The sequence below is a fragment of the Genypterus blacodes genome, unplaced genomic scaffold, assembly GCF_046128005.1.
Source record: "Genypterus blacodes isolate CSIRO-AG114 ecotype Tasmania unplaced genomic scaffold, CSIRO-AGI_Gbla_v1 ptg000085l_1, whole genome shotgun sequence".
Taxonomy (NCBI): domain Eukaryota; kingdom Metazoa; phylum Chordata; class Actinopteri; order Ophidiiformes; family Ophidiidae; genus Genypterus; species Genypterus blacodes.
Window position 1 is genome coordinate 1,145,130 of NW_027466890.1, and position 26,474 is coordinate 1,171,603.

The window sequence follows — 26,474 nt, forward strand, 5'->3', positions numbered from 1 at the left end:
GCCTCAAGCATAAAACCTGCCCTGATCAAGTAATCACAAATTGTATCCAATAATATCCTTTGGAATATATGCATGTAAACACTCAGCAGTATCTTTAACCCACAACTTGTCAATGCTCACAATGATGTCAAATTGAGAGTCCGCAGTTGATTAGGATCACTGCAAATACTACATCAGGTTTAAGGACCAATTGATCCTAATCTTCCAAATGATGTCAAGTAGATTTTAAGATGTGTGGGAAAGACTACTGGACAGTGTGAGATTGAGTGAGATTATACCTTGGATTATCACTACTAATCCAATTACACCTGTTGAAGTGTAATCGGATGTCAAACTGGCTCATGCTGAGGATAATCCTGTGGAGACAGTAAAGTGATATCTTTACGATCCTTAACTTGCTGCAAAGAGGTCCACAATTATGGATACACCGACCAAAATAAAGTAAATACTTTCTTGCTTTCATAATAAATAGGCTATTAACATTTTGCATTATTGATGTAGAACTACAGTCTAATACCATTATAACGACAATAGAGCATGACAAATGAAAATGCTGAATGTCTATTAAAGGAATATCAGCTGTAATTGGTAAACTATTTCTTTATTCATATATTTGGTTGTTTGTTTATTTGTTTATTTGATCATTTTTCGCAGATGTATTACAGGTGAAAAAGGTAAACTATACTACTTGTACTATTCTCTGGTAATAATATAGACATTAGAAATAACGGTTTCCAGCCAACGGAAATAGACAAGGCTTCAACCGGTGACGTCATGACTCCACCTCATGATGTAACTCAGATGCGCGTGTTTTAGCTGGCACTCACTTTCTCTCGCCATGGAGGTGCTATGGATGCCGCTGCTGCTCCTTATCATCCCGCTCTTGGTGTGGAGCAGCAGCACGTTTGTTTTTTATTTCAAAAAGTGCTTTTACGTTGCCTGGATGATGGTTTTGGCTCTGGTCGCGATCCCTCTGTGTATACTAAAAAGCGGCGGCAGGGACGTTGAAAACATGAGGTGAGCTTGTATGCATAAATCTCGCTAGCAGCGCTGCTTGACAGCTAGCTCCAGTTAGCAAGCAAGCTAACGGGCTAGCGATAAACATTGCGATATAGCGGTGTGCTAACAATTTCTGCAGTCTGAATTGAGCACATGGGCTGACTAAAATAAGAACCCGTGGTGTCTCATTCTCCGCGGGATTCAAATACCAACTTGTCAACTGGAAATGAAACGGATAAAAAAGAAATGAATGGCACATTTAGATTTGAACAACGCAAACATTAGCCTCATCGTCCAAACGTAAACGCTAGCGAATGTCGCAAATGCTAACGTCAACATTTCATATTAGAGGTTTTTGATGTTAACAACACATAGAACCAGTCCGGGGCTTGACTGCTCTTCAATGGAACTAAACAAAACACAATAATCTCAGTTTGTTTATCTCGAGGTGACGCCTTCGTGCATGTTACACATTGTTGGACGGAACGTTTTCCATTCAGTGTAAATGTCCATATGTGGTTAACCCTCACGGCTAAACCACAACATCAATCACGTCGGAAGTGTTTATAAACCGTTAGTCGAGTCGAATTTTAAAAACACAAGCGAAACCAGTTTAACTTTCAGGATAATATAACTGTACACACTGTTGAAGTTTATGTTCGAGTGTTCGAGCGTGTTCCTCACTTTACTCGGGTTATTCATATGTTATATCTCTCCCCTGAGGTGAGTAAAGGAGATGCTCATCACGGCTGCGATTATCGATTATTTTCATTATTGATTAATGTGCTGAGTGTTCAACAATTTTTTTTGCCTTAAAATGTGAAATAACAGAGTACAAGAGCCTAAAGTGACGGTTCAATTTTTTTTTCCTAAAGATTTTTAAAAAATTATTAAAATAATTATTTCCTCAAGAATGATGGAATTGAGGTATCAGCAAATTCTCATATTTCAGAAGGAGCTAATTATTAGTAGTTTTTACCAAATTTATAATTGACTTTTAAAATTGCTGTGTATTTTTGTTACTGTCTTCCACTGCTTCTATAGGAATGTGCTTTACCGTATCATCCCATAATGTCATTTTATACATAACCAAGAATCTGACATGGTAACGTGATCCCTGCTAGTACAGAGATGTAGTAGGCTTTTGTGTCGGTGTCCACTTAGTATCACGGGATATTAGGTGTTGTGGCTTTAGCTGCAGACTGAGAGTGGATTGCTGCACACAACTGACGACATCCTGGCAATTACCTTGAGGAGGTACACAGCAGATGGCATGTTCCTCCTGACTACAATTAGATTACCGAGTAGTTACGAGACCCATCCTCGGTGCAGAGTTCAGATCACCTCCTCGTTTTGCCTTGATCTGCTGACACCAGGCGTGTCACCGACAACTACAACAGACTGGCTGCCTCAGTGCACTCGGAATAAGTGTTTCACAGTCATGTTGGCCGTTGTAGTGGTGTCATGTTGCACCAGTGTACCATTTTGTTTGCTTCAAAGGTTATCTGGACCTGTTGACTCCGACAAAGTGACTGAATTGGGGTCAGACCTTACACTGGAAGTGAGTAGGGTTTTAGATTCTCAATTTACACACTGGCAGTGTCTGGGAGAACGTGCTCACTGATTCATCAAGGTACAGTTTCTCACAGTCATTTGCCCTCACATGGGTACACAAGAATACAAAGGCCTTAATTTGGCGCTGAGTACTTGGATGTGGATGTACCACACTAAACTATGGTGAATGAAACAGTCTTGCTCATTTTGGTTTCATTGTTGCTTTTTGTTGTTGTTGGTGTTAGGTCAGAGTTCACCAGTCAACATATGGGAGGCTAGAGGAAAGGGCCCGAAGGACATCAAACACACAGACACTCTCTCCATTTTCCCAATAATATATCACCCCCTTCATCCCAGCCCTACCTATCACCTGTAAACTCTCCTTCCTCCCCCCTCCCCCTCCCCTTAAAAGTGCCCTGTGCGAGAGACAAATCTATAGGTTTGAAAGAAGTAGCGTTAACATTAGTAAATCCCTACCAGACTAGAGAGCCAGTCTCCTGTGACTTGCATCGCTGCTTCTAACCAACGGACGTTCGCTCGCTCTTTAGCGTTTTCATTTTATGGTCAGGTTTCTCGGAAGGTGTCTATGACTTAAGTCAACTTGACAGGCAAGTGCATCCTTGTGATTGTCTTCCAGAACTGACTCAGCTGAAAAGTAGACTTTATCTTCTGCGGGGGAACACAGCCAAGCACATGTTGATGTTGATTTTTATCCCCGTTCAGAGGAGTGTGCACAGATGAGAAGGTTCTCTTTGTCACCACATCCATCCGGGTGTCAGGGAAGGTCTCAGAGTTTGAGATCCTTCACTAAGTAATCGGGAGGTATCTGGGCCTTCACTCTACTCCCCCCGGCTTTAATCTTGTCATGTACAATTCCCCATGTTCTCTGCCTCTGTGTTGCACACTATCCTCTAATATCAACAGGAAAGTACTACTGTTTCTGCCTGTTAGATCCGCTGAATTATTGCCACTAAGAATACCATGTGAGTGACCTTCCTTTCTACCTGGGTGAGACTGTTATTTCCGCATCTCAGCTTGTGTGAGTTGATCCAACCTCCGCTCTGTTGTTGCAAGCCTGTGGTAGTTTCTCAAACCACCCTTTGATCTTTTTCACAAGTGAAATAGCTTTGGTACCAGCGCCCTTTTGTGCATTCATACAATGGTTTAAAGACTTAACAGGACAGACTCACCTCACAGACTCACTTATCTGTGGGCAGCCAGGTTGCATGGAATCTCTGTTCGTTTTAACTTCTTTAATGTCGCTCCGCTGTAGATTTTAAAGGAATATACTGTATTTAGGGCCGACAATGACATCAACAAAAGGGAACGCTGAGTGGATTGGCTATGAAAAAGAATCCAGGGGAGGCAATTTCATTACCTCTGAACAAGCTGCAGCACTGGCTGAGTCATTGCGTAACCAGTGCCATTTGCTCAAATCTGGATGTGTTATCACTTTACTGCTGTGTGAATGATAACACGGCGGCTGTATTCTGGTTTAAAGGTTGAAATGATGTCAGTGTGTGGCAATGATTAGTGTGTTGCGGAAACCAACCAAACCGTGTCATTCTTACATGCCGGTCATCCACAGATATGGTATGTTTGGACTAGGTGGAGTTCATAGGACAGAGAGCAAACTGATGCTAACGGATGATGTTCCTCTTTTTGTTTACTTTGTGGAAAAGTACTGTAAGCTTTTTCTACCGGTTCATTACAAGCCGGTCGAGTTGCAGGTAGATGGTGAGTCAATGAGCCAGAGTTTTCTCAGACAAATCTCACCCCTGGACTGAACCTCTGGAGATCTCCTTGTTTTGCAGAATGCACCTAGAGGGGCAGATTGCTCGTTGCCCAACACACTGCCACTTGTGGTTCCTAGGGGAAAAAGCAGGGCAGACTTGATGAAGTGGTAATTAGGGGACAGCAAAGAAAGGCGACCTGGTTAGTTTCTAATTAAAACCACTGCTGTGTGTTGGACTGTGTCATGCCTCCAGGTCTCCCACAACAACAACAGCAGCATTTAAAGTTGCCATCAGGTGTGTGTGTGTGTGTGTGTGTGTGTGTGTGTGTGTGTGTGTGTGTGTGTGTGTGTGTGTGTGTGTGTGTGTGTGTGTGTGTGTGTGTGTGTGTGTGTGTGTGTGTGTGTGTGTGTGTGTGTGTGTGTGTGTGTGTGTGTGTGTGTGTGTGTGTGTGTGTGTGTGTGTGTGTGTGTGTGTGTGTGTGTGTGTGTGTGGAGGGAAATGCCATTGAGATCAGCCAGCCAAAGTAACACGCGGTTACTGTTTGACTGTGAAAGTTGTAATCCTTTATGCTGAGGTTGTGAATGTGCTGGGGTCGTCACCTTGAAGCTGCAGATGTTCACATTTATGCTCACCGGACCCTAAATAGACATTAATTCCTTATCTGAGATAATAAATGATCACTTTTCACATCTCTGCTACTATTGCCATCCAACTTTTGAAGATTTCTCCTTGGCAGTCGTACTTTTTGAGGATTTTTAGGATTAGGAAAATATGTCATAACTCTTTTTTTTCCCCCTCAATTCAGTGTCAGAGGCCAGCAGACAGATGGTAGAACACTCTCTCTCTCTCTCTCTCTCTCTCTCCTCTCCTCTCTCTCTCTCTCTCTCTCTCCTCTCTCTCTCTCTCTCCTCTCTCTCTCTCTCTCTCTCTCTCTCTCTCTCTCTCTCTCTCTCTCTCTCTCTCTCTCTCTCTCTCTCTCTCTCTCTCTCTCTCTCTCTCTCTCTCTCTCTCTCTCTCTCTCTCTCTCTCTCTCTCTCTCTCTCTCTCTCTCTCTCTCTTGAGTTTACTGGAGCGTCGTGCTTCCTACAGGCAATCGAGTAATCACCCGAGAAACAAACGGAGCTAATGTTGCACATGGTTCGGTCCTTTTGTGTCTTGTTTTCTCGTAGATGTGTCCACGTTGGACTCTTTAGATCGAAGCGCTTAACATTTGCACAAACAACACATTCCACTGATATCGCCGACATGCGTTTCTCAGATAATGACTGGTTTGACACGATGAAGTTCATTGATTTCAAGTGATCGTAAGAGATAACCTGTGCTTGTTCAGGACAGCAGTTAACCCTTTCCTCCTCCCTCAGGGTTATCCGCTTCTTGGTCCGTCACGTGAAGTACTTCCTGGGCCTTCGGTTTGAAGTGAGCGGCTGGGAGCATCTTCAGACAAACGGACCCTACGTCATGATCTCTAACCACCAGAGCTCCCTGGATGTTTTGGGTGGGTCCTGTGTAAATGTAAGATTATACCAGACCGGATGCTCACAAAGACTGGAACTGAGTGTCTTACAACCTCAAAGTGTTTTGAAATAGTGATTAAAGAGGGACTTAGGATTGGATTTCTCACAGAAGATCATTGATGAATACATGGATGCTTTGAAAGAAATACCTGTATGCAGACAAGACGACCCTGGACCCTTAAGAGTGTGAGATAATGGTTGTAAAGATACTGAATGCCTTGTAAAATAGGGACTAAGTGTGTGTGTATGTGCGCTGCTGCACAGTTTGTCTTTCACATAATCAACCCAGTTCCTCTATCTCAGTGTTGAGAGCAGTCATTTTGCAGAAGTGTGTTAAGTGGGGGGGTGCGAGTGCAGCCGCGTCATGTCGGCAGGCTGGAGTCCAGGGTTTGTGACAGCATGAGGAGAGCAAGGCCTCTAATTAGCAAAGAGAAAACTCAGCACGAGCTCCGTTTGGCATCCAAGTTACCATGCCAACTGCTACACCCAGCCATTTCCAGCAGCTGATTCCAACATAAGGAAGCCCAGATTTCTCACTTCTACTACGGTGGACTGTCAAGCTCTTGTTCTCATCTGTGATTTGCTCTGTTTTTTCACGTCCCAGTACACACACATCAACTTTCTGTGCTGCCTTTTTCCGCCTCTAATGTGTGTGTATTTAGCATCTTACCATAACCATGCTAATGTCAACAATGCTGATGAAACATTCATTGATTCAGGGCACAAAGGTAAAGCAAACATACCTGATGCATCTGAATGCAAACGCTTGAATCTCGGACACGTGTGTCTGTTCCAACATCATCACGTCTATTACATCACATTTCTGCTATACTTTATACATGATGTAATCCAGAGGGTGGCGTGATTTGGCTGGCGTGATTAGATACGAAGGCCAAAGCTCAAATTGTGTCCTTTGCTGTGCCACATAGTCACTGGTGCTGCTACTGTACGTGTTACAAACTCTTTTAGTGGGGAACGGCGTGCCAGGTCTTGTTTGAAAGTGAACACACAACCGCCAAAGGTCAATTCCTGCAAATGCAGTGACGTCTCACTGGCTTTCAATTAAGAATTTGCCTGGTTTGTGGTTTAAGAAGATAGTACTTCATGTTCACGTGTGCTAACACAGACCATAGGAAGTCGCCTCAGTTTATCAAGAATAGAAATGAATGTACGGTTTGAATTACAAACGACCTAAGTTGTTTGTAAATATTGTGCCTCGTGTTTGCCAGGCCTGATGGAGATCTTACCAGACCGCTGCACCATGATTGCCAAAAAGGAGCTGATCTACGCCGGCACAGTGGGCATCGTCTGCTGGCTGGGCGGCATCGTGTTCATCAATCGCAAGAAGACAAGCGACGCAAAGAGTGTCATGACCGACGCCGCCGAAACGATGGTGGAAGACCAGGTGAGCCACATTCAGAACGGCGGAGAGGCTGACGTCTCTGAGTAATTCATCCCGGGGAATGATTACATTCCTGTTCACTCTTTTTTAACCCTTGGGACTTTGAACTGTGCAGATCCGTCTGTGGGTGTTCCCAGAGGGGACGCGGAACCAGAGAGGCGGCCTGCTCCCCTTCAAGAAGGGAGCTTTCCACCTGGCAGTGCAGGCACAGGTTAGTCTTGTTGCTTTTGCTCTCCTCTGAACTGCCCTTTCATGTTGACGCTCGCGTAACATATTTCACCTGAAGTAAGTCAACATTTACACACCGCTACATCCTGCTCATTCCATAACGCTGACACTGGCCTCGTTCCAGGAGCCGTTGCCAGCTTTTGTCTCCTAAAGAGTGATGGGGTCATATTGCCTTCATTACGCTGATTGATAGATGCATGTGGGGGGGGGGGGGGAAGAGCACGCCTCCGCAATACCGCAACGTCAACATGACTTAAGCATATCTGCTACATGTATGACAACATTGGCTGAATCAATAAGGCAGTTTTGGCCCCGATAGCACAAAGAGCCCAGAATTCTAACGGTTTTTGAACTTGGCCCTTTTGAGCGTTTCCATTCTGACGTTTCTGTGTTTCTCTTCTCTGAAATGATCCTGGGTTGTCTATGATGTAACCCCGTCCCCCCCCGCCCCTGCTCCAAATTACTTCACCGGCCATACCTTTTCCTGATGATGAAGAGGCGGGGAGGGCCAGACCTACTCCCCAAACATTACTGCTGAGTAATTGTCAGCTGGCTCAGCCGTGTGTGGGGCTACAAGCTCCCTTCGCTGTCTCGCCGAGCGGAAAGCCAGTCGGCCTCTTTGCGTGGAGGCGGGAGGTCTCTCTCTCTCTCTCTCCTCAGCTCCTGTCTCGTAGCACGCAGTCGGGGTCCGGCAGGTGGAATGAATTAAAAAAAAAAAACATTGCTGAGTGAAACCTCGCCAAGAACCGCAACTGCGTTCACCCCAGGCAAAGATTCTGTTGCTGTGTGTGTGTGTACGAGGATATTTCTGTTGCGGGGCTGTCGAGGCTGCGAAACATTAATATGAATATAGGTCAGATAGGAACCCAGGTTAAGAGGCCGCTGTAATAAAGCCCCGTTGCTCCTTAATAGCAAACATACTCTCTAAAGGTTCTGTATCCTATAGTTGCCTGTCCCCTGCTTCTATTACACACCAACAGTATGTATTTGAATGTTCTCAGCGTTATTGTCTTACTGTTTGTGTTGGGTTGATCTGCAGAATATGGTTTGCATTTTTCCCCCTCTGGACTTTGCTCTCTGCTTGAGATCTTATGTCTCTCTGTGAACATAAACTATTTCTATCTCTCGGTGTTTGCCTCTGCTGAGTTTTATTCCTGCTGATCCGTTTGCGCCCAGCGAGCCAGATTGACTGAAAGCAGGACGGCTCCCCAGGGGGGCCCCAGGTTTGGCTCATCCGGCCCCTGTTCAGCTGCCACCCCGGGCCCTAAGAGAGCAACTTGGCCTCTATCAGCAGCAGTGGAGGAGATGTAGATCGCTAGTGTCAAGATGAGAATGTGCGCGAAGGAGGAAGAGCGAGGGAAATGTAGCCAATAAAAACCTCCCTAGGACCACCAGGACTGTGACAGGGTACACTCAACAAAGAGGCACCCTGCTTTCAAGTCCACTGTTCTCCCTCAACACCTCTTGACTGCGCTCCCACGGTGATGAGAGAGGGGAACGGTCTCTCGCTGTGATGACTCCACCGCTCAGGACCAGAGAGCCCTGCAGCAGGTGGCGCGTTTGCTCAAGCGCACCATCGGGTCTATTTACTCCAGGAGGTGCATGACTAGGGCTCTAAGCATCAGAAAAGATTCCACACACACACACACACACACACACACACACACACACACACACCGGACACGCACTGTTCAGGCTGCTGAGGTCAGGGAAGCACCTCTGCAGCCTGAAGACGAGGGCTGAGAGAACCAGAAGCAGTTTTTATCTTCAAACAATGAGAGCCCTCAACAGCAACGCATGGACAATCTACACCCCCCCTCCCTTTCTCTCTAACTCCTCTCTTCGTCTCACACAATCTCTCCCTCACGTGTCCAGTCATCTGTAGCTGCATTTGCTTTGTACAGTCTTGTTTTGACACAGATTACGTTCCCCAGCTCTTGGTTGGTTCGCTTGCAAGTAGATTTGTATCCTTGCATCCTTTCACCCCTCTCTTCTTCCTCCCAGGTACCCATCATACCTGTGGTGTTCTCCTCTTATAGCAGCTTCTACAGACGGAAAGAAAAGCAGTTCAATTCAGGTAACTGATTTGAGCACTTATCGTGTTCCCTTGTGTTCCCTTGTGTTTCCTTTCAGTAATGTATGACTAATCTTAGCTTCTTGGCACTTTCACTTCCTGTTCTTCGCAGACTAGCGCTTTGCTTTTGTTGTATTCAAATCTCACGTGTTGTTCTTCGATAAAGGCATTTGCGAAATGCCTAAATGTAAATTAAGTGTAGTCTACATTTATATTCCAAAGATGTTCATCGTGCATGTCTGCATTTTGTTTTGTAAAATGTATTGGATGAAGCATGCAGACATGACAATGAGCTTGCAGACATTTTGGAGAGTTTTTTTCATACACAGAGTGGGGAAGTTGCATTTTGACTGTTTTATTCCATGACAGGGACCATCCGGGTGAAGGTCCTTCCAAAGATCGATACAAAGGGAATGACATCAGACGACGTGGCGTCCCTCTCCGACAAGTCCTTCAGCGTGATGAGCTCTGCCTTCCAGGACGTCACCCAGAGCAACGGGCCCATTCGCCACTGAACTTGGAACATACATCCGCCCCCTTTTTCTCCAGTGTCCCTGTCTGAGACCACCCCCCCCTCCCTCCCTCTCTCTCTCCCTCCCCTCCCCTCCCCAGGTTGTCTCATTACCTGGACACCGAACAATAGGACACAGGTCTCTTGTCATGAAATCAATCATGCGTATTCAAAGTGTGAGCAGGCCGTACAGCACAGTCAGTCCTGATCCTCACCGTCTGCAGCAGCAGAGCTGCACCGCACGCCGTGAGCGGAGTGACGGACGGCAAGCTGAACAGTACGGATGTGTTCCGTTCATCATGCATGCCTTTGTGGAAGGCTCTGTCCACCTTCATCCTCGCTTTGTTCTTTTGGCTTCGTAAGCCTGCATTTGTTAAGCGTCTGACTTTTATCTTCATTTTGTAGATATATATTTTTCACCTTCTTTTGTTCTCTTTTTTTTTCTGTGTCTTTTGTTAAACAGATGATTCTCATATTCTCTATTTTCTGGTATAAATGTCAGGGAATATTTATGTGCTCCTCATTAATATGTCATTAGATATTTCTGGTGGCTTGCCCACACACACGCTCATACACAGAGTTCCCCCGTCTCCTTCCTTGCCTTTTTGTTTTCTCTCCCATTTTTGCATTCCAGTCTCTTGCCTGTTTTCCGTAAGACAGAAGAAGCAGGGTCTGCACACGTGGTGGAGTGTGTGGAGGTGGGAGGTCAACACTGGTTGGCTGTGGACTTTCATACTCCCTCTTCCATCAAATGGACTGTATCCATACTGGCTTTTCAACTCAGTGACCGATAGAACTTGATGACATACGACATGTCAAAAAGCAAAGAATTCCAGGTTACAAGACACGGTGTATAACAATGGTACCCATCTGAACTGAATTAATGGACTTGAGTGGGCTGATCAATTTTCAATGTTGTGCATTGTTGATGTGTCACCGTGAGTTCTTTCAGTTTGTTTTACTTTCCGATCGATGAGACGTAACCTGCATGGAATGTTGAGCAAGTGTCTTCTCGCCGTTCTCTGTGTTTGCTCTCTTATTTATTTCCTCATTCTCTCGTCTCGTTTTTAGAACGTGATCACGTTTCGCGCCACGGAGAGAACCGGTGAGTGAAACTAAGTTGTGTCAAAGGGGAATTCCATTAAGTGCAATGTCCCGCTGCGTCTCTGTTCCAAAGTGCAAGCTATCCGCCGTGCCATGTCAAAGTGTTTATAGGAATATAAGTTCCCTTTACCAATGATTCATGATCTCGTTTGATGAATGACAAGAATTGTGAAATGGTGTGGATCGTAATCATTGTTTAACTTTGTGTTTTATTTGTTCCTATTATCCTAAAGACTCAGTAATCATGAACCTCATCCAGTCTACTGTGTTAGAATGGTTTAATTACTCAAATCTTATTTTCTGAATGGATGTCTCTGCTTTTTATGATGAGTATTTTTTTGTTTGTTTTATTTTTGGCCTTAAATCTGACTCGGTTGTGCACTTTGGATGCTTCCAGTAGGATTTATGTTGTGTAATCTGTATTATCTAACCTGATAGATTTGACATGGTAGCACCTCCTTTACTTTGCATCCAGGTCTTAAACTTTTGAAAACGCTCACTGCCTTGACACTGAAGTTTGCAAAATAATCAAGCTTGCTGCTTTTGTCCATCAAACATCACCCTGAGAATGTATTTTAGCATTCGGGATATTTGTGTATTACTAACTGCATCTTGCTGTTTTTACCTTTATTTTATATTCGTCTGGTGTAGAGTGGCATTAAATCTGTGAAGTGTATTTATTTGACTGTTCAGTTTATTCCGAGACAGACTTGTTGTGCACACAAACCTTATGAGGAGGTCTGGGAATGAATGGATGAATCAATGCTCCGGTCCTAAGCCTGTACGCTGCTCTTCATAGTTGAGTGCGGCAGTGGTGTTAGTGAGACTCGCTGGGCTCTTGGCTTTAAGGAGTTAAGTACAAACAATAGTGAGGGGGTTTATTTATAAGACCAGAATGGAACACAGACCCCTACTCGTACTGAAATAATCAAATTATGTCATTTATTTTCATAGTTTGAATATATTTATTCTATTTCTTATCTGTAAGAGTACATTTTACATTTTGCAGCAAGTGGTTTGAATGTTGATGAATATTAATACCAAATTGGTTTCTTCCAAAATAAGGACTCCTGTGTTGTTTTTGCTAATGGAGTGTTTCTTTTTCTTTACCCCCCTGATTCCTGCTTATTTTGTAATCCAAACGTGTGATTTGGAAGCTTTGTGTTAAGGAGCTTGAAAATGTTGACAGGCTCTTCTTCATCTTTCCCGCTGGTTGATTTCTGGGCTGTTGTTTACTGAATATTTAAATATATTGGGGAAAAAAATGTAAAGTATTCTGAATCTTAATAAAGCACTTTTCATGCTGAGTTTGTTTGGGTGCGGTGTGGTGGTGGAAGAGAGGGAGGGAGGGGGGCTTTCAACAAAGCTATTATATTATAATTTAGTGACTTAGAAACAGTCCTGCAGAGGCGGAGTTTATGCGTGTGGTCCAGTGTGTATGTGTGAGTAAGTACAGCCCATTTATATCTGTGTGATCTAATGTTGGAAAGTATTTGTACCCTAAACCTTATTCTGTATTTCCTGGATTCAAGCCGTTTCCTACACGAGTTTTCTCTTTCCTGCCGACGCTTTGACCCACTTCATCAAGATTCTCCAGTTCTCTCAGGTTTGTTCTCTCCAGTTCTCTCTCCTGCCAGATTCAACTTCTTTCCACATGTAATCAAAGTTAGTCAGGACAGGTCTTGTAGCAGGATTTTTGAAAACAGTCCAGCGTTTTCCATTTCTTGGTGCATTTTTGTGCTATTTTTGGGGGTCATTAGTGTGCCAATGGACCCGTGACCTGCTACTGAGGCGTACCTCTCTGATTTTGGGCTGATCTGATCTGATTTCATTTGTGGCTTGCGTAAACCATCACTAACCCTCCTCTGTGTTTCACAGTAGGGATGCTCGCTTTGAAAACTTAAGCGGTTTCTGTGAAAATAAAGTTCGGGTGATGCACTTAAAAGCTTGCCTCATTGTTCTCTCAGATCAACAGGCTCACAGGCTTTAAACTACTTATTGATTTTGGCAACTGAAACGCCAAACTCATGCTTGGCTCACCACCTCACACTCTGCTTTTCCTTTTCTATTTTTAGTGATGTAAGTGGGCAGAGTCATTACTTGTCTCCATTCATACTGGCCGAATGAGTAAAATATTGAAAACACCTGTGGTACTAATTGAAAGTGAATGGTCACAGCAATACAAGCATTTCTTATAACTATCAATCAGTTTGTCTTCTAGCCACGTTTGTAAATCATATCATATATCAAATTATTCAATAACCTTTACTTATCAGTGAATACACAAGACAGTAAAAGATTTGATTAAGAGGTTTTATTACAAAATGTTACAAAACTAGGTAAAAAAATGTGTATTATCACTCCGAGAAATAACTAAAAGTAATCATAACTTAAATAGATAAATACAGAAGTCCCCGTGTGCCCCTGGACAGTTTGGGGCTCTGACGGAGGACACAGCTGCACCGATGCAAAACAAAATAGAAACAAGATACTCAAGACACAAAGCGGCCAATTGGACCTTTGACCCCTCGGTGCTGTGATTCAGATGTTGCAGGGATGACGTAATGGTCCAAGCTGAACCCTGCCATAGGTACTGTTACAAAATACACAGTTTTGATAGTGATTCAACAAGAAAAGTGATTGAACCTGTTGGGAATAATGAAAACATTTTTTAAAAAAAATCACAGAGGATTCCCTGGGATAATGTCGCCACGGCGTCGGACTGTTTCTGCTTCCTGCCATCCTTTTCCTCCAATCGCCTGCCACGTTCTGTCTAATTCTCCTGGCAGGAACCTAAAAACAGAGAACGATGCACTGAGGTAAGGTATTGATCCTGAACTTTTAAAACGATACCAATCTTAACATCCTACATGTGAAATGTCCTACTCTTCACAAAATATTGCACAATTTAATTTGCACTTATTGATATGAATGTGGAAATTATGCTATTGTCAGTGTTTATTGTTTTTGCTAATTATTAGGGAAAGCTGAATCTACAAAGAATAATTTGGTTATCAAGTTATGTTGACCTGTTTGTAAAAAAAAAGAAGAAAATTCCCAGCCGGTCCATATTGAAAATGATATACAATTTGGTATTGAAGTATCATTCAGGTTTGAAATAGTGTTGAAAACCTTACAGTGTACTTTTAAAAACACAATAATGTGTTTTATGAAAACTTGGGGTCATGTCCAGTAAAATCTATTACATTACAGACTAATCTAATGTTTTGTTCTTTTACATGTTCCATTCTGATCTACCTCAGGCGCCTCAGTATCACTGAATTCGAAAACAAAACTTTTTCGGTTTTGCTGGATTTGTCCTCCCGAGTATTTTTGCTGTCGGCCGTGAACCATCATCAACACAAAAGTTTCGATTTTGTCAGGCTGTGGTCACTCACATGTGTCAAGGCGTTCCTCCAGGAAACCGATCTGCTCACTGAGGGAGTCGATGCGGTCCAGTTGCAGGAATGAGTGAGACAGTAAGGTGGTTTTCTCTGACAGGCCGTCATCCGGGAAGAGGCTGGTGAAGGGGGCCAAGGCCAACTGCAACTTCTACACAGAGGGGGGGAAAATGAGGAAAAATCGAGTTCACCTGAGGCGTCATTACGGCATCCAACAATGAGTCTTCATACATAAGTTAGTTTGTATACAGTATATGTGGCTTTTATGTGTGCGCTTGTCCTGCGTGCAGTTTGCGTACCTTCTCCAGCGACTCCACTCTGTCCCTCAGACTCTGCACCTCCTCGGTCACATTCTCCGCCAGGCTGAACCCTCCACCTGCAGAAACCATAGAGATGCAGCAACATAGATCAGCCTATGGCAAGAGTTTCACCAAGGGATCAGGGTCAGGGCACAGATGAAAGTGATGTGCTTAATCATTTTCTTCAGATCAGCTGTTTACATCCCAAAATTCCTTAGAGAAATGTGCCCTTATATCAATTCCTCTCCAAGAATGATTCATAACCACTGCACGGCCTCTGCATGCCAAACCACAAAGAGGACTGGAGAGCTGCGGGGAGCCCAGGGAATTTAGGGCACAGGGTGAAAGTACGGCTATGGGAATGGCGCAAAGATGATACACAAGCTGAAAGAAAAGTCACCAGAAATAGATGAGCTGTCCTTCATCCCTCTCTTGGACGCTTGTGCCCCTGCATCATTTATACCGAACGGAGGCGGGCTGGACATAATCCAGCACGTCACCAAATAGTGTCTGCCTCCACCCAAGGGATTGTCTCAGATCGGGATACAAAATAAGGAGCCCCCTGCTCCCTGGCCGCGCTACGGCAGGCCTGAAAGCGGCTCAATCTCTCCCAGATGTGGTCCATTATTGTTGAGACAAGAATAAGTTGAGAAACAGGGTGAGGGGGAGGAAAGGGGGAGCTGGCGATGACCCCCAGCAGACAGGACTGATGGAGCTGGAATGAGGATGAGAGTGTTTGCCAAGAGCCGAATGGGAAGGAAAAAAAAGCGGGGGAGAGTCTGGAGGAGAGAGAGAGAGAGAGAGAGAGAGAGAGAGAAAAAGAGAGAGAGAGATTCAGTCCGAGCAGAACTTTGAAAGTTGTGTTTATAGTTGTAAGCGCAATCAACACACAGCCCACTTGCACTTGCATGTGAACAGATAATGGAATGCAGCCTCGAAAAAATCTCCTCTGCTGGCTTTGCATTTTCCCATCTTAGAGCTGCACGAAACTAAAAAACTAAACATCCCTCCATCCCCTTTCAACAAATTCACAGATCTGACATATTTTGCCTTTTTTTTTTTACCCCTCTTCTTGATCATTTTGCTGATGAGGCGCTCGTTCACCCATGTTCAGAGGAAACACGGGGTGATCAGTCTCCTTCGAGCGGCAGAGATTCATTTCCTTCAGAAGGAGGAATCTGGAGCAGAGCCCAGGAAGTTTGGCAATGTCACACACACACATACAAATTCTACGTCTGTGCATGAGAACGTATGCACCGTCACCGATCTGCGAGGGTTTGTGTTAATGTGCAGGAATTCCTCAGAGTGCATTCGGGATAGGAATTCAGGGTAATGCACTGGGGTTAAATACACACTTCTAGACATGGGGGTAATATCACCTTGTTGCTAAGATACAGGAAACACACAAATAGGAGAAAGTGATTTTTTTTTTCATGCTGAGTGACATGCAGCATTTTTACAAGAAGTAATGATGCGTTCAGGGCAGTAATAAGTGTATTCGCAGGGGGGCTATTTAACAATGACATGTTTCTTTTACACGTAAGAGACACAGTGCATTTACACCGCACCAATCATTATGAAATTAGTCCCAACCAGTCCTAGTCCTGCTGCACAGCGTCACACTCACGCAGGCGAGACCTGTTTGGAGTCGGCACCAGTCGCAGTGCATTATTACTCACGGTACGAGTTGAGAGTGGCATAGCGCGTACCAAAAGTAATAATGGACCGCGAAACTGGCTACGTTCTTTCTCTTCTGTACTCCAAAACCAGAAACTGGTCTGCTGCAAAACACAGAATTACACACACACACACACATACACACACGTTTCCATTGCTGGGTATTTACCCGTATCAGCGGAGGAGGGCCTGTGACCACCCACTGCTGCCAAGCTGCCCTGGGTGGGAGAGGGGGGAGGGTGGGGTGGTGCAGCTGGAGGTGGAAGGCTTTGACAGGAACGACCGTCTCCGGCAAGTCTGAATCCCTCCCAGCACACACACCGATAGCTGCCAGCTGTGTTCACACACTGCTGAGAACATGGCCGCCGCTCGCTGCACTCGTCCACATCTGACGAGACAGAAAGTAGAGGACAGGTTTTTGTGAATATACACATACAAGCTTGTATTAATACGCCAGTGCATGTGTGTGTGTGTGTGTGTGTGTGTGTTTGTGTACCTGTTTGGCACAGATCCCCCGTCCAGCCGAGAGGACACGCACATTGGTTGGGCCTTAAGCAGTTGCCTCCGTTCGCGCAAGGTTGACCACATACGGCTGTGAAAGACATTGAACACCACTTAACAGAAATGCACACGTTGGACAGGTAAGCAGGGCCGTAGCAAAGGAGCCGAGCACCCAGGGGCCCCAAGGAGAGGGGCAGTGTATAATAGTAATGCAATGTAGTAACATGTTTAAAAGTAGGGGTTGGATGGCGGAGGAGTCTACAGAGATTGTGCACATGAAGGACCCAGAATGTTACCTTGGTTACAGTTTTGAGAGTGCAACCTTCGCCAGCCTGGGCAGCACTCTGGGTAGAGTGAGTGAGAGCGAGGCGGGGCCCTGCTCACCTGCCGGTAAGCTACCCGGTAGACAGTCCTGTTCAAACACAACACACACACACACACAGATAGTTAGGGACTGTGCTGGGTGCATGTTCTGTCTATGACAGAATGGAAATTTGGGTGGAATATTGAAACCACAGACGGCAGACTTCCACGAGATGAGGCGGGAATGGAGGGAGAGGATAAGATGTATTGTCTTGTTTGTGTGAATCTGCTGCCATTCCACAAAATTCCAGAGGAGAAAGTACTTCACTACACAGATTAAAAGTTACAAAAGTACGAAAGTATAAACTGTTCAGATTGTCAGAGAAAAACCCTGTATCTCAGCCCTGGTTTCACTCAGTAGCTTGACACGTTTTAATTTTAATTGTCCTGAGAGCCTTTTAGCCTTGAAATGTGGTTGGAAAATGTAATTTCTCTTAATATGCATCAGTTTTACTTGATGAAGCAGTTTTTCCTTTGCGGTATTAATACTTTTGCAATAATAAATCATTTGAGTCTGGTGGGATTTGGGCATATTTTAGTGGGAGGAAAACATAAACAATCACAGAAAGAGACGGGAGCAGATAGGAGGCTTGTTTAATTGTCTGAGGTTTGTACATCTCAGACAAGAATCAAACGAAGTGACTTTGAGAGGTGGAGGGAAGGGTTAAAACAGGGGAATTGGGGGGAATGTAAGAGGGGAACAAGTGAGAGTCAGAAAGCAACAGAGCCGGAATGAGAGTACGTAAGTATGGAGCGAGAAGTGGTCCAAAATAAACAAGACGGTGGTCTCTGCGGGCAGCCTGTTCATTTCCCGTAGTTACACAAAGCACTCGATATTTAGATTCCACCCAAATACGTGCCACCATGACCCAGATCTGTGGACCTCCGCATTTGTGTGTTTGGGAGAAAATCTAGATCTATTTACAGTGTGACTATACTTCAAATCATTTCCGTTCCGAAATCACATAAAATATTGTTTACATCTCCATCTTGTGTTGATCCTGATTTTGACGCTGTTATCTCAGCAAAGTGCCCCGCGCTCCACCGCTGCACTGATGGAGGCTCGCTATACAGACGTCCACAGTTTATGTATATTTTGTTGAATCATAACCAAAACCAAAAAGGTTACATTTCTTCATTTGTTGAGGGATGTGTTTGTTTTGGAGAGTGTAGCTCACTTGTACGTGCTGCAAAGTCGATGCCCCTGACACAGGGTGATGTAGGGCTTGTGCACCGGCTGGACGTAGGACTCCGTCGCCATGACAACACTGTGGCGGCTGTCCCGGCCGCACACCCTCCTCCTGCAAAGCGAGGCGAGACGTTAGGACCGAACATTACCCAACCTGATGTATAGCCTGTAGACTTCAAAAGACTCAGACAGCCTGAAGAAGTCCAGATTCAGGCCCGGAGTTTTGTGTGTGACTCTGAAGCCTAAATGCCATCTGATTGACCCCTGTAATCACAACCAAATTTGTCAGCGTTAAGAGCTGACCTTTGACTTCTTAGGCTCCACTTGACCTTCCATAAGGCTCTCAGTTTATTTTGGCTTTTCTGGAAATCAACTGAGAATGACAAGACGAGTCTCAGGCTAATAGCTGAGGACAGAAGGGGCAGAGAGCCTCTTTAATGCCTAAATACCATTTGGCCCAACTGTGTACATTTGCTGTCGGTGCAAAATGTCAACTCAAGTGGCACATAACAGCTAAAAGGAGCCAACTCCTCCTAAGCTCCTTAGGACCCAACTGAGCAAATGACAAGCTAAAATAAACACAGGAAAAGTATGAAATGTGCTGTTACCCCTGGTGACCAAAGAACTGGGGAGTGCCCATCACATGAAGGATAAAGAGGGAGGAGAACAGAAGGAGCATTTGGTACATGTCTTCCTCTTTCCCACGTTCTGGCTCGCCCGCTCTCACTCCCTGTGCCAGTAGAAAACAAGAGGCGAGGAGGATGCAGGGGAGGAGTCGAGTATGGTGACCGATGTCTCCTTCCACTGCCGTACAGGTTTTCACTCCTGGAGGTCGACTCCCGCTACCTGCAAGGAGAGAAAAACAGTTGCATTGAAACAGAAACGGAGCTCTGTGTTTCATCACACACTTAAAACTGTCTGAATCTGGGAAATGAGGTGAACAGGGGGATAAATTCCAACACGCAATCATCATACAGAGAGCTGTTGCGACAGAAACATGAATGAAATGCAGCTCATTCCTCATTCCTCAGCCGCAGGTCAAGGCTTGTGCCCTTTGAAGAGATGGACTCTGCTCTTTTTTCCAGCCCTGTCAGTGTCAGCTGTGTCATGTCTCTCGGAGACTCTCGGAGGAACCTCTGCGAACCAGACCGTGCATGCCTCGCACAAGCATTAAGTGCACGTTAAGTAAGGCGCAGTGGCGTGAAACATCTGGCTAGAAACCCAACCATCAAGCGCTGTCTTATACCATTAAACGCAGGCGGAGGGTAGGTGAGGTAAGAGGGTCAGAGGGGAAACTGCAAAACGGCCACATTTGAGCAACAAAAAGGAGGATGTAGACATTACATTAAAGAGAAATTGAAAGGTTCCATTGCAGTTACCTGTCATGAAGTATTAGATTCAAATGTCAGCCAATGATCATTTAATCCTTCCAGATTTTTTAATGGACTGAGTGACTGATGTTAAAGCAGATCATAAAGCAGAAAGCAATGGTGTGTGTAGATTTAGCACATCCAGGTCATCTGCCGGACGGATTTTATGACCGCAGTAAAGACGTTTGTGTTTTATGCTCAGTCTCAGCAGTTTGCTTGTCATCGCAGTGGGGCTTGATTTGCGTTTGTTTGTGTCCACTAACCTCAGGAGGAGACCTTCAACTACTCAGGTGAAGTTCGTGTCCCCTACAATTACATATTGACAACGAGGAACAACTGGAGCTGGACTTGTTTGACTGGATCTGAGGCTGTAATCCTGACCTCACCTTCACCACACAGCAAAAGCACAAAAGCAAAGACGAGGCCTCACATGTAATCGTCGGTGTGTTACATGTTTAGCACGCTTGTGAGTGAAGCGCGCTGAACTCTCGCTGACCCGCGCTGCAGACAAAAGGACACAGCAACAGAAAAGACAAAGAACTCACACTTCCCAGAAACGTTCCCTCATCCCTTCACTCCATTAAAGATTCATGCATACTGTGGAGAATTAAAAGAAGCACTGAGTCATCCTACACACAACTATTTAAAGAGTGCAGCGACTGTAACGGCACCCTGGACCTTCTCCTGGTCTGCAGATGGGCTAACCTGCATTAAAGGCATTATAAGCCTCTGTTCACAGCTCGCATGTCTCTTTGAATCCCTGCTGGCTCAACGCCCAGAGACGGGACAGGCACATCTAAGCCGGTGTCCATTCACAAATCATCATCACAACTAGTGTGATTCTCAGCACCGCAGGGGGGGCAGGAGGGAGATTTGAAGGCAATAAATATGTCCGTGAATAAAATACAACCAGGTTTGTAATAAGACAACAGATCGCTTTCAAAACCCTCAAACAATAGAGGTAAAGGTCAGCCAACTCACAGACATCTGAGCGTGTATGGGAGTTTCCCTGACATAACAGCTGATATGTTTGAACAAGAGTTTTCATTGAATCATGGTGTTGTAGAAATCTGGAGGCTACTACTGCTATTTATAAAAAGTAGGTTGTTCTCCCTTTATCATATATGGAAAATTAAATAACAGAACATAGGAATATAAGGGTTGTGTGTGTGCGTGTGTGTGTGTGTGTGTGTGTGTGTGTGTGTGTGTGTGTGTCTGTGTAAAAGATGATACTGCCACTTTCAATTTATTCTGAAAGCTGAAGCCTGACAGTAGGTGCAACAATTTGTTACAGCTGCCGTTAGAGGGCGCTGTACACGCGGAGACATTACAACATCCTTAATACAGAACCTCATTTCTCTTTCTCTCTTTCTCTCTTTCTCTCTTTCTCTCTTTCTCTCTCTCTGTTTCACATACACACACACATGCTCACACACTAAATGAGCGACTTCTTAAGTACAATTAAACAACTTTGTTATCCCGCGTCCATTGTTACACTGAACACATGCGGCAGACTCGTACGGATGTTGGACCCACTGTGGCGCACGAACAAACCCAACGCCAACCGACATCCCAGGACGCATGCATGGATAACATAAGAAATAATCACAAATCGTGCGAAGTACAATCACCTTCCTATATGATAAATCCCGCAGAGTCCCGTTAATGCCCTCAAAACACGCGTGGAGTCCCGTTATATTCCGCCCAGGGAGAAAAGTCCAGTGATAAAACTCCGCTACTAGTCAGGTTTGTCCTGGAGCTCAGACTGTCAGAGCGCCAGGCTAGACTGGGGGGACCCGGGGTTGACGTCACTGAATGACAGACTATACTCGCCCCCCTCCCCCCTAAACTTCCCAAATTGGGCTGAACGTTTTACCTCTGTGGTTGAAATACTGATGAGGAGCCTGCAGAAGTGTTTTGTGGGCGTAAAAAGAGGACCGAGGAGCGCTGATTGATGGAGTTTCATTTGGAGTTTAGTTAAATATAAATTGTCTGGCCTAATCATTTGACCTGAAAAGATCTACAGTATAATTCTTATTACTATGAGTTATATATTAACTATTAAGAGCTTTGCACAATGAAAATTGGCTGTTCTACCTTTGGAAGAGATGCTGCCAAAGCGCAACAGAGGCATTAGTCAAAGTTGTTCATGATCATAATTTGTTTTTGTGCAGTGATAAGTCAGGATGACTATATTCCTCCTTCTCTCTGTCTCTTTTACTAATTGTTAACATAATATATTGACAAGATAAACCTGAAGACATGAACTAAAATAACCTGTAAAGAACTGGTCCATTGTGCGCACCTCCTGGAATTATAATATTATTATTACACGGAAAAACCTCACGTAGACGCACAATGGGATTGATATAATACAGCGAATGCACTACGCCATTGAAGTTCCGTATTAATGGTGACGCAACCTGTAAAACAGTAAAATGAAATAAAATAAATAGAATGAAACGCTGTTTTGCCCGGATACGATTGAATGTAAAGCTCTTACCCTCTCTGCAGGCTTGTGAGATCGACCGTTGCTCGTGCGCGCAGAGGCTGAGCGGCGGCCTCGCGCACACGCCGCTGCACCGCTTCTCTATTCGACTCTTCCATGTTACCAATTTCTTTTTGAAGTTCGTCAACTCGCCTTTTGCAGACGCAGTAAAGCCCGCGTTTGTTTCTCGGTGCTCACTGCGAGTCGACTGGCGACAAATGAAATGTGTTTGGGCGTTTTTCAGTTGCTTTTTATGCTGAGCTTCCTGTGGAACGCAGGAATTGGACGGACAATCCCAAACCGGAATTCCTGTGAGTGTTTGGCGCTGATAAAACTCCTGTTCTGCAAAAAAACACCCTCCATCCTGCTCAAATCGTTTTGCAAATCTGATTTTTGAAGCATTTCTCTGTCCCCTTTGTGGGCCAGACATGTTGAAGAGGGCAAGTGCCTTCAGCTTTTTACCCTCACATGTTCACTTTGGGCCTTTTGGGCCTCTCAGGCTGCCAACAAGTGCTGGAATAACCTCTTAGGTTATTTGTAGGTTATGTTATGAAGCGTTCACCTACCTCAGTATAAATTCAGTTTTTCAATACGGATTTCACAATGGAGAGCTTTAAGGCTGGTGTTTATACAGCGGTTAAGGTCGTTGTGAGATCAAATCAGTTAAATTGCAGCTTGTTACACCAAAAGACTTACATGATAAGGATGACATTTATTTTCCTCATGCTGCTTGTATGTTTTCTTTGGACTCCTAAAGGGAGAAACTGTCCCTTTTTTTTTTGTCATTGATCGCTTCATTTATTTTTCTCATCCAGGTGTTTGTTCTGTATCTTTTCAGCAGTGCTGCCTCATTCTCACTCACACTGTTGTTATGGCAACCGATTGAACATTTTGTCGATTTAGAACCTTTTTTCTGCGGATTTGCCTCCGAGGATTTATTGGATTATGTCACTACAGTAACATGTCAATGTTTTCATCGTGTTTTCGATGCTGGGTTTTAGTCTGAAGTTGCCATGTGTTGCCAGTGTTGCCATGAGAGATTTGGCTGAAGGGTAGAAGATGTAGATCAGGAAGATGTAGATCAAAACCTGGTCATTTTTCTCAAAAACTAATACACCTGTTTTTTAAATCAAAATCAGGCATGTGTGTCCTATCACACACACTGATTCCTTTCAGCTAGATTAAAAACATCTGCACTAATATTGCTCACATTTCCGTACATTAACAGATATAAACATGGAACTGCTTCCAATGTTTGGCTAAGATGATCCAGCAGCATGACTGTACCATGAATTTGCATGATAAATCTTGTCACCAAACCAGATTTCAGTGTAATGATACTAAAAGTTATTTGAGGGAAAAGGACCTACAACAGAGGAAGTTGAGTTGTCTCCATTGATTTTGAGTGTAATAGTTAAATTTGTTTGGATTGTATTTGAATTGCAAGTGACCTCTCCAGGCATATGGACAATTGGGTTCATGACCCACACAAACTATCTCTTTGTGTGTGTGTGTGTGTTGGCTGGACAAGAACCAGAACTCTACTTAGATGAACCAAAACTGCTTTTCTATCCATTCATAATTTTAATATCTTCTTTACATTTACCTTTTTAAAATACGGTAAAGCTTTTAGTGGTTTTATAGTGTTGGTTGAAGAGCCTATACCTGCTGAATGTGCGATACAACCCTCCCTGCATACAAAGAGCTGTTTTCACTGCGATAACAAAGAGCCTACGTGCTGAGGCACCATGGGAATGCGTTGGTTCGGGGTCACAGGTGACCACACACCAGCGCATACCTGATCACTCACAGAGGGATCCTTGGAATATAAGGATGCAAAATCTGTGTAGGCTTGTTTTCCTACACAAACAAGCCTACACACTTTTAATTCTTTGAAATCAAGTCTTGGTTGACAGAAGCAGGCAGAGTTTTGTTGCTGGCGTTCCAGATTTGGCCCAGAGAAGATGCAGGAGGGGGGGCGTAGCGGCGCTTCCTTTTTGGGAGGAAACAGGAAAAGGCTGCAGGGGTGAGATTCAGGAGTCTGCTCCCTTGGAACAATAAAAATCTCACTTTGACAGGAAACGGATCTGCGTCAACGCGAGCCTAACAGATTTTGCTTAAGGGCAGAGGCAGTGACCCTGGATGGGACATGAACAGAGGGCAGCTGTGCCTAACAATTAAGTCAAAAAATTCCAAATATACACAATACATTCAAACATCTATTGTAATATTTCTCCACGTAAGTCAGCTTTCAGAATGAAGCTGTATGCAAGTAGAGGAAAATATTTGGCACAGATGAAATATTATGGCCTTTCACAAACATTTTGGACAAAAACTTTCCTACCACATGATTTATGTTTATTGTCCGTATGCACAATAGTTTGCAAGTACAGTGAGGAATTATCTTGTTGTTTGTGTGACTTTATGTTTATGTGTATCCATGTGTGCATTGACTTCTCTGTGTATGGATGCTTGGATTGGAAACCTCACATTCTGGCCGCAGTAAACACCTCATAGAAAGATGCTGTATTCATGTTTGGAAAGTTTTATTCTATTCTGTTTCTGATCTAACTGTGCACCAATATGACTTCACAGGCTTATAAACATGTTACTTTAATAACAGAATTAGTAGAAGAAGAAGTAACATTTCGCATCTGGATCGTGTTGCTGTAGCGCCACCTATAGGCCACATGCCATAGAATGTTACATCCTCACTCACTGTCATAACTGTGGGTGTGTTATGACAGTTTATGTCAAATACTCCAAATTTCCAAAGTTTGGCAACTGATTACTTGAAAGCAACAGGCCCACCAAGAAATAGGCCCACCCAGGTATGTTTGGTGTCAAATTTCAAGCGGTTTGTTACAACTGGTAAGAGAAAAGTTAAAAGTAAAGAAAAGGTATATTGGTAACAATGTTTAACTGCGGCCAAACTGTTTTTTGTCTCTGTCACAGTTGAAACAATAAACTAAAACGTCTTTGAATGGACACATAGTGGTTAACATTCTTGCTAATTTCTGGCACATGGCCACCAAATCACAATGCAAGTCGTTTTTTCTGATGTTCTGGTAACCAAGAGGTCAAAGTTCAAACTGGATCCATAACATTGTGTCTTTGGCAGACATAACACACAAGTGCAGGTGAAGCGTTCACTCAGGGTTCACTCAAAGTTCCCTCATACCTCCACCAAGGCCCAGCTCTTTTTATGTGCCGATACAAATCTAGAGTCCTCCAATGGTGACCTTAAAAATCAGCTTTTTATCACGCAGATCCATTATGGAGCAGGTCCGTGTATCATCATTCTTTTAAATCTGCATCACTAGTTGTTGGAAACGTGTGAAAAGCATCATCGGTTGGCAGTTAGATGTTTCTAGCTTCAGTTTCCTATGTACCACAACACTAAAGGTAAATGGGACCTGAATTTGTGGTGTCTGTGTTTGAGACGAATCTTGTAACATTTAAGAAACAAAGAAATTGCTTCCTCAAAATCAAACCAATTCCTTCCATGTTCTGACAAACACAGACAGACAAACAGCATTGAAAACAAAACCTCCTCATGGCCATGGTTGTCTCGGTTTTTCCCCTGATTCTTTTAGTAACATATCAGTGGAGTACAGTCACTCAATAGGAAGATGTCAATCATCAATGTAGAGGTTTGGTACTTTAAAATAATTATGACATGCATCATTGAGAACTGTCTTCAGACGTAATGATGTGTGACGTTATTCATGCATTCTCGTCAAAAATGTGCATGACTGCATTGATGAAGAATTGTACATTTATACAGCCGGTAACATCCAGATTACCGTTAAGTGGTGGATATGTGTCGGTTTTCGAACAATGCTGAATCACAAATTGTGTGTGTGTGTGTGTGTGTGTGTGTGTGCGTGTGCGTGTACGCGCGTGCCTCTCTGCTTTGTGGGGTTTCCTTGCTGACCGGCCAAACAGGACATCCCGTTGTCCAAGGCCTACCAGCTCTACCATCGCACCCTGTCACCCCTCAGCAGCCACCAGCCTGACAAACCTGAGGGAGTGTGTTCATTAGAAAACAAACGACTCTGCAC

The 26,474-nt window shown here is 44.1% G+C and overlaps 2 protein-coding genes across 3 annotated transcripts; one reads left to right on the forward strand and one right to left on the reverse strand.

Annotated features, from left to right (window-relative positions):
• The first annotated feature begins 802 nt into the window (after positions 1-802).
• agpat2 (1-acylglycerol-3-phosphate O-acyltransferase 2 (lysophosphatidic acid acyltransferase, beta)) lies at positions 803-12,429 on the forward strand. Its single transcript, XM_076158705.1, has 6 exons — positions 803-1,017; positions 5,651-5,784; positions 7,033-7,208; positions 7,321-7,416; positions 9,438-9,510; positions 9,877-12,429. Exons 1-6 carry the CDS (start codon positions 839-841, stop codon positions 10,020-10,022), a joined length of 804 nt encoding a protein of 267 aa, XP_076014820.1. The 5' UTR covers positions 803-838; the 3' UTR covers positions 10,023-12,429.
• A 992-nt stretch (positions 12,430-13,421) lies between these two features.
• Positions 13,422-22,620, reverse strand: egfl7 (EGF-like-domain, multiple 7). Of its 2 annotated transcripts, none has more exons than XM_076158693.1 (9): positions 22,426-22,620; positions 19,161-19,398; positions 18,542-18,664; positions 17,297-17,412; positions 16,996-17,091; positions 16,669-16,887; positions 14,823-14,899; positions 14,521-14,674; positions 13,422-13,915 (listed from the first exon to the last, which is right to left on the reverse strand). In XM_076158693.1, exons 2-9 carry the CDS (start codon positions 19,238-19,240, stop codon positions 13,896-13,898), a joined length of 885 nt encoding a protein of 294 aa, XP_076014808.1. In that variant the 5' UTR covers positions 19,241-19,398; positions 22,426-22,620; the 3' UTR covers positions 13,422-13,895. The 2 variants fall into 2 exon arrangements, with proteins under 2 accessions (XP_076014808.1, XP_076014809.1); XM_076158694.1 differs by lacking the exon at positions 22,426-22,620 and adding an exon at positions 21,554-21,698.
• Positions 22,621-26,474: the final 3,854 nt, after the last annotated feature.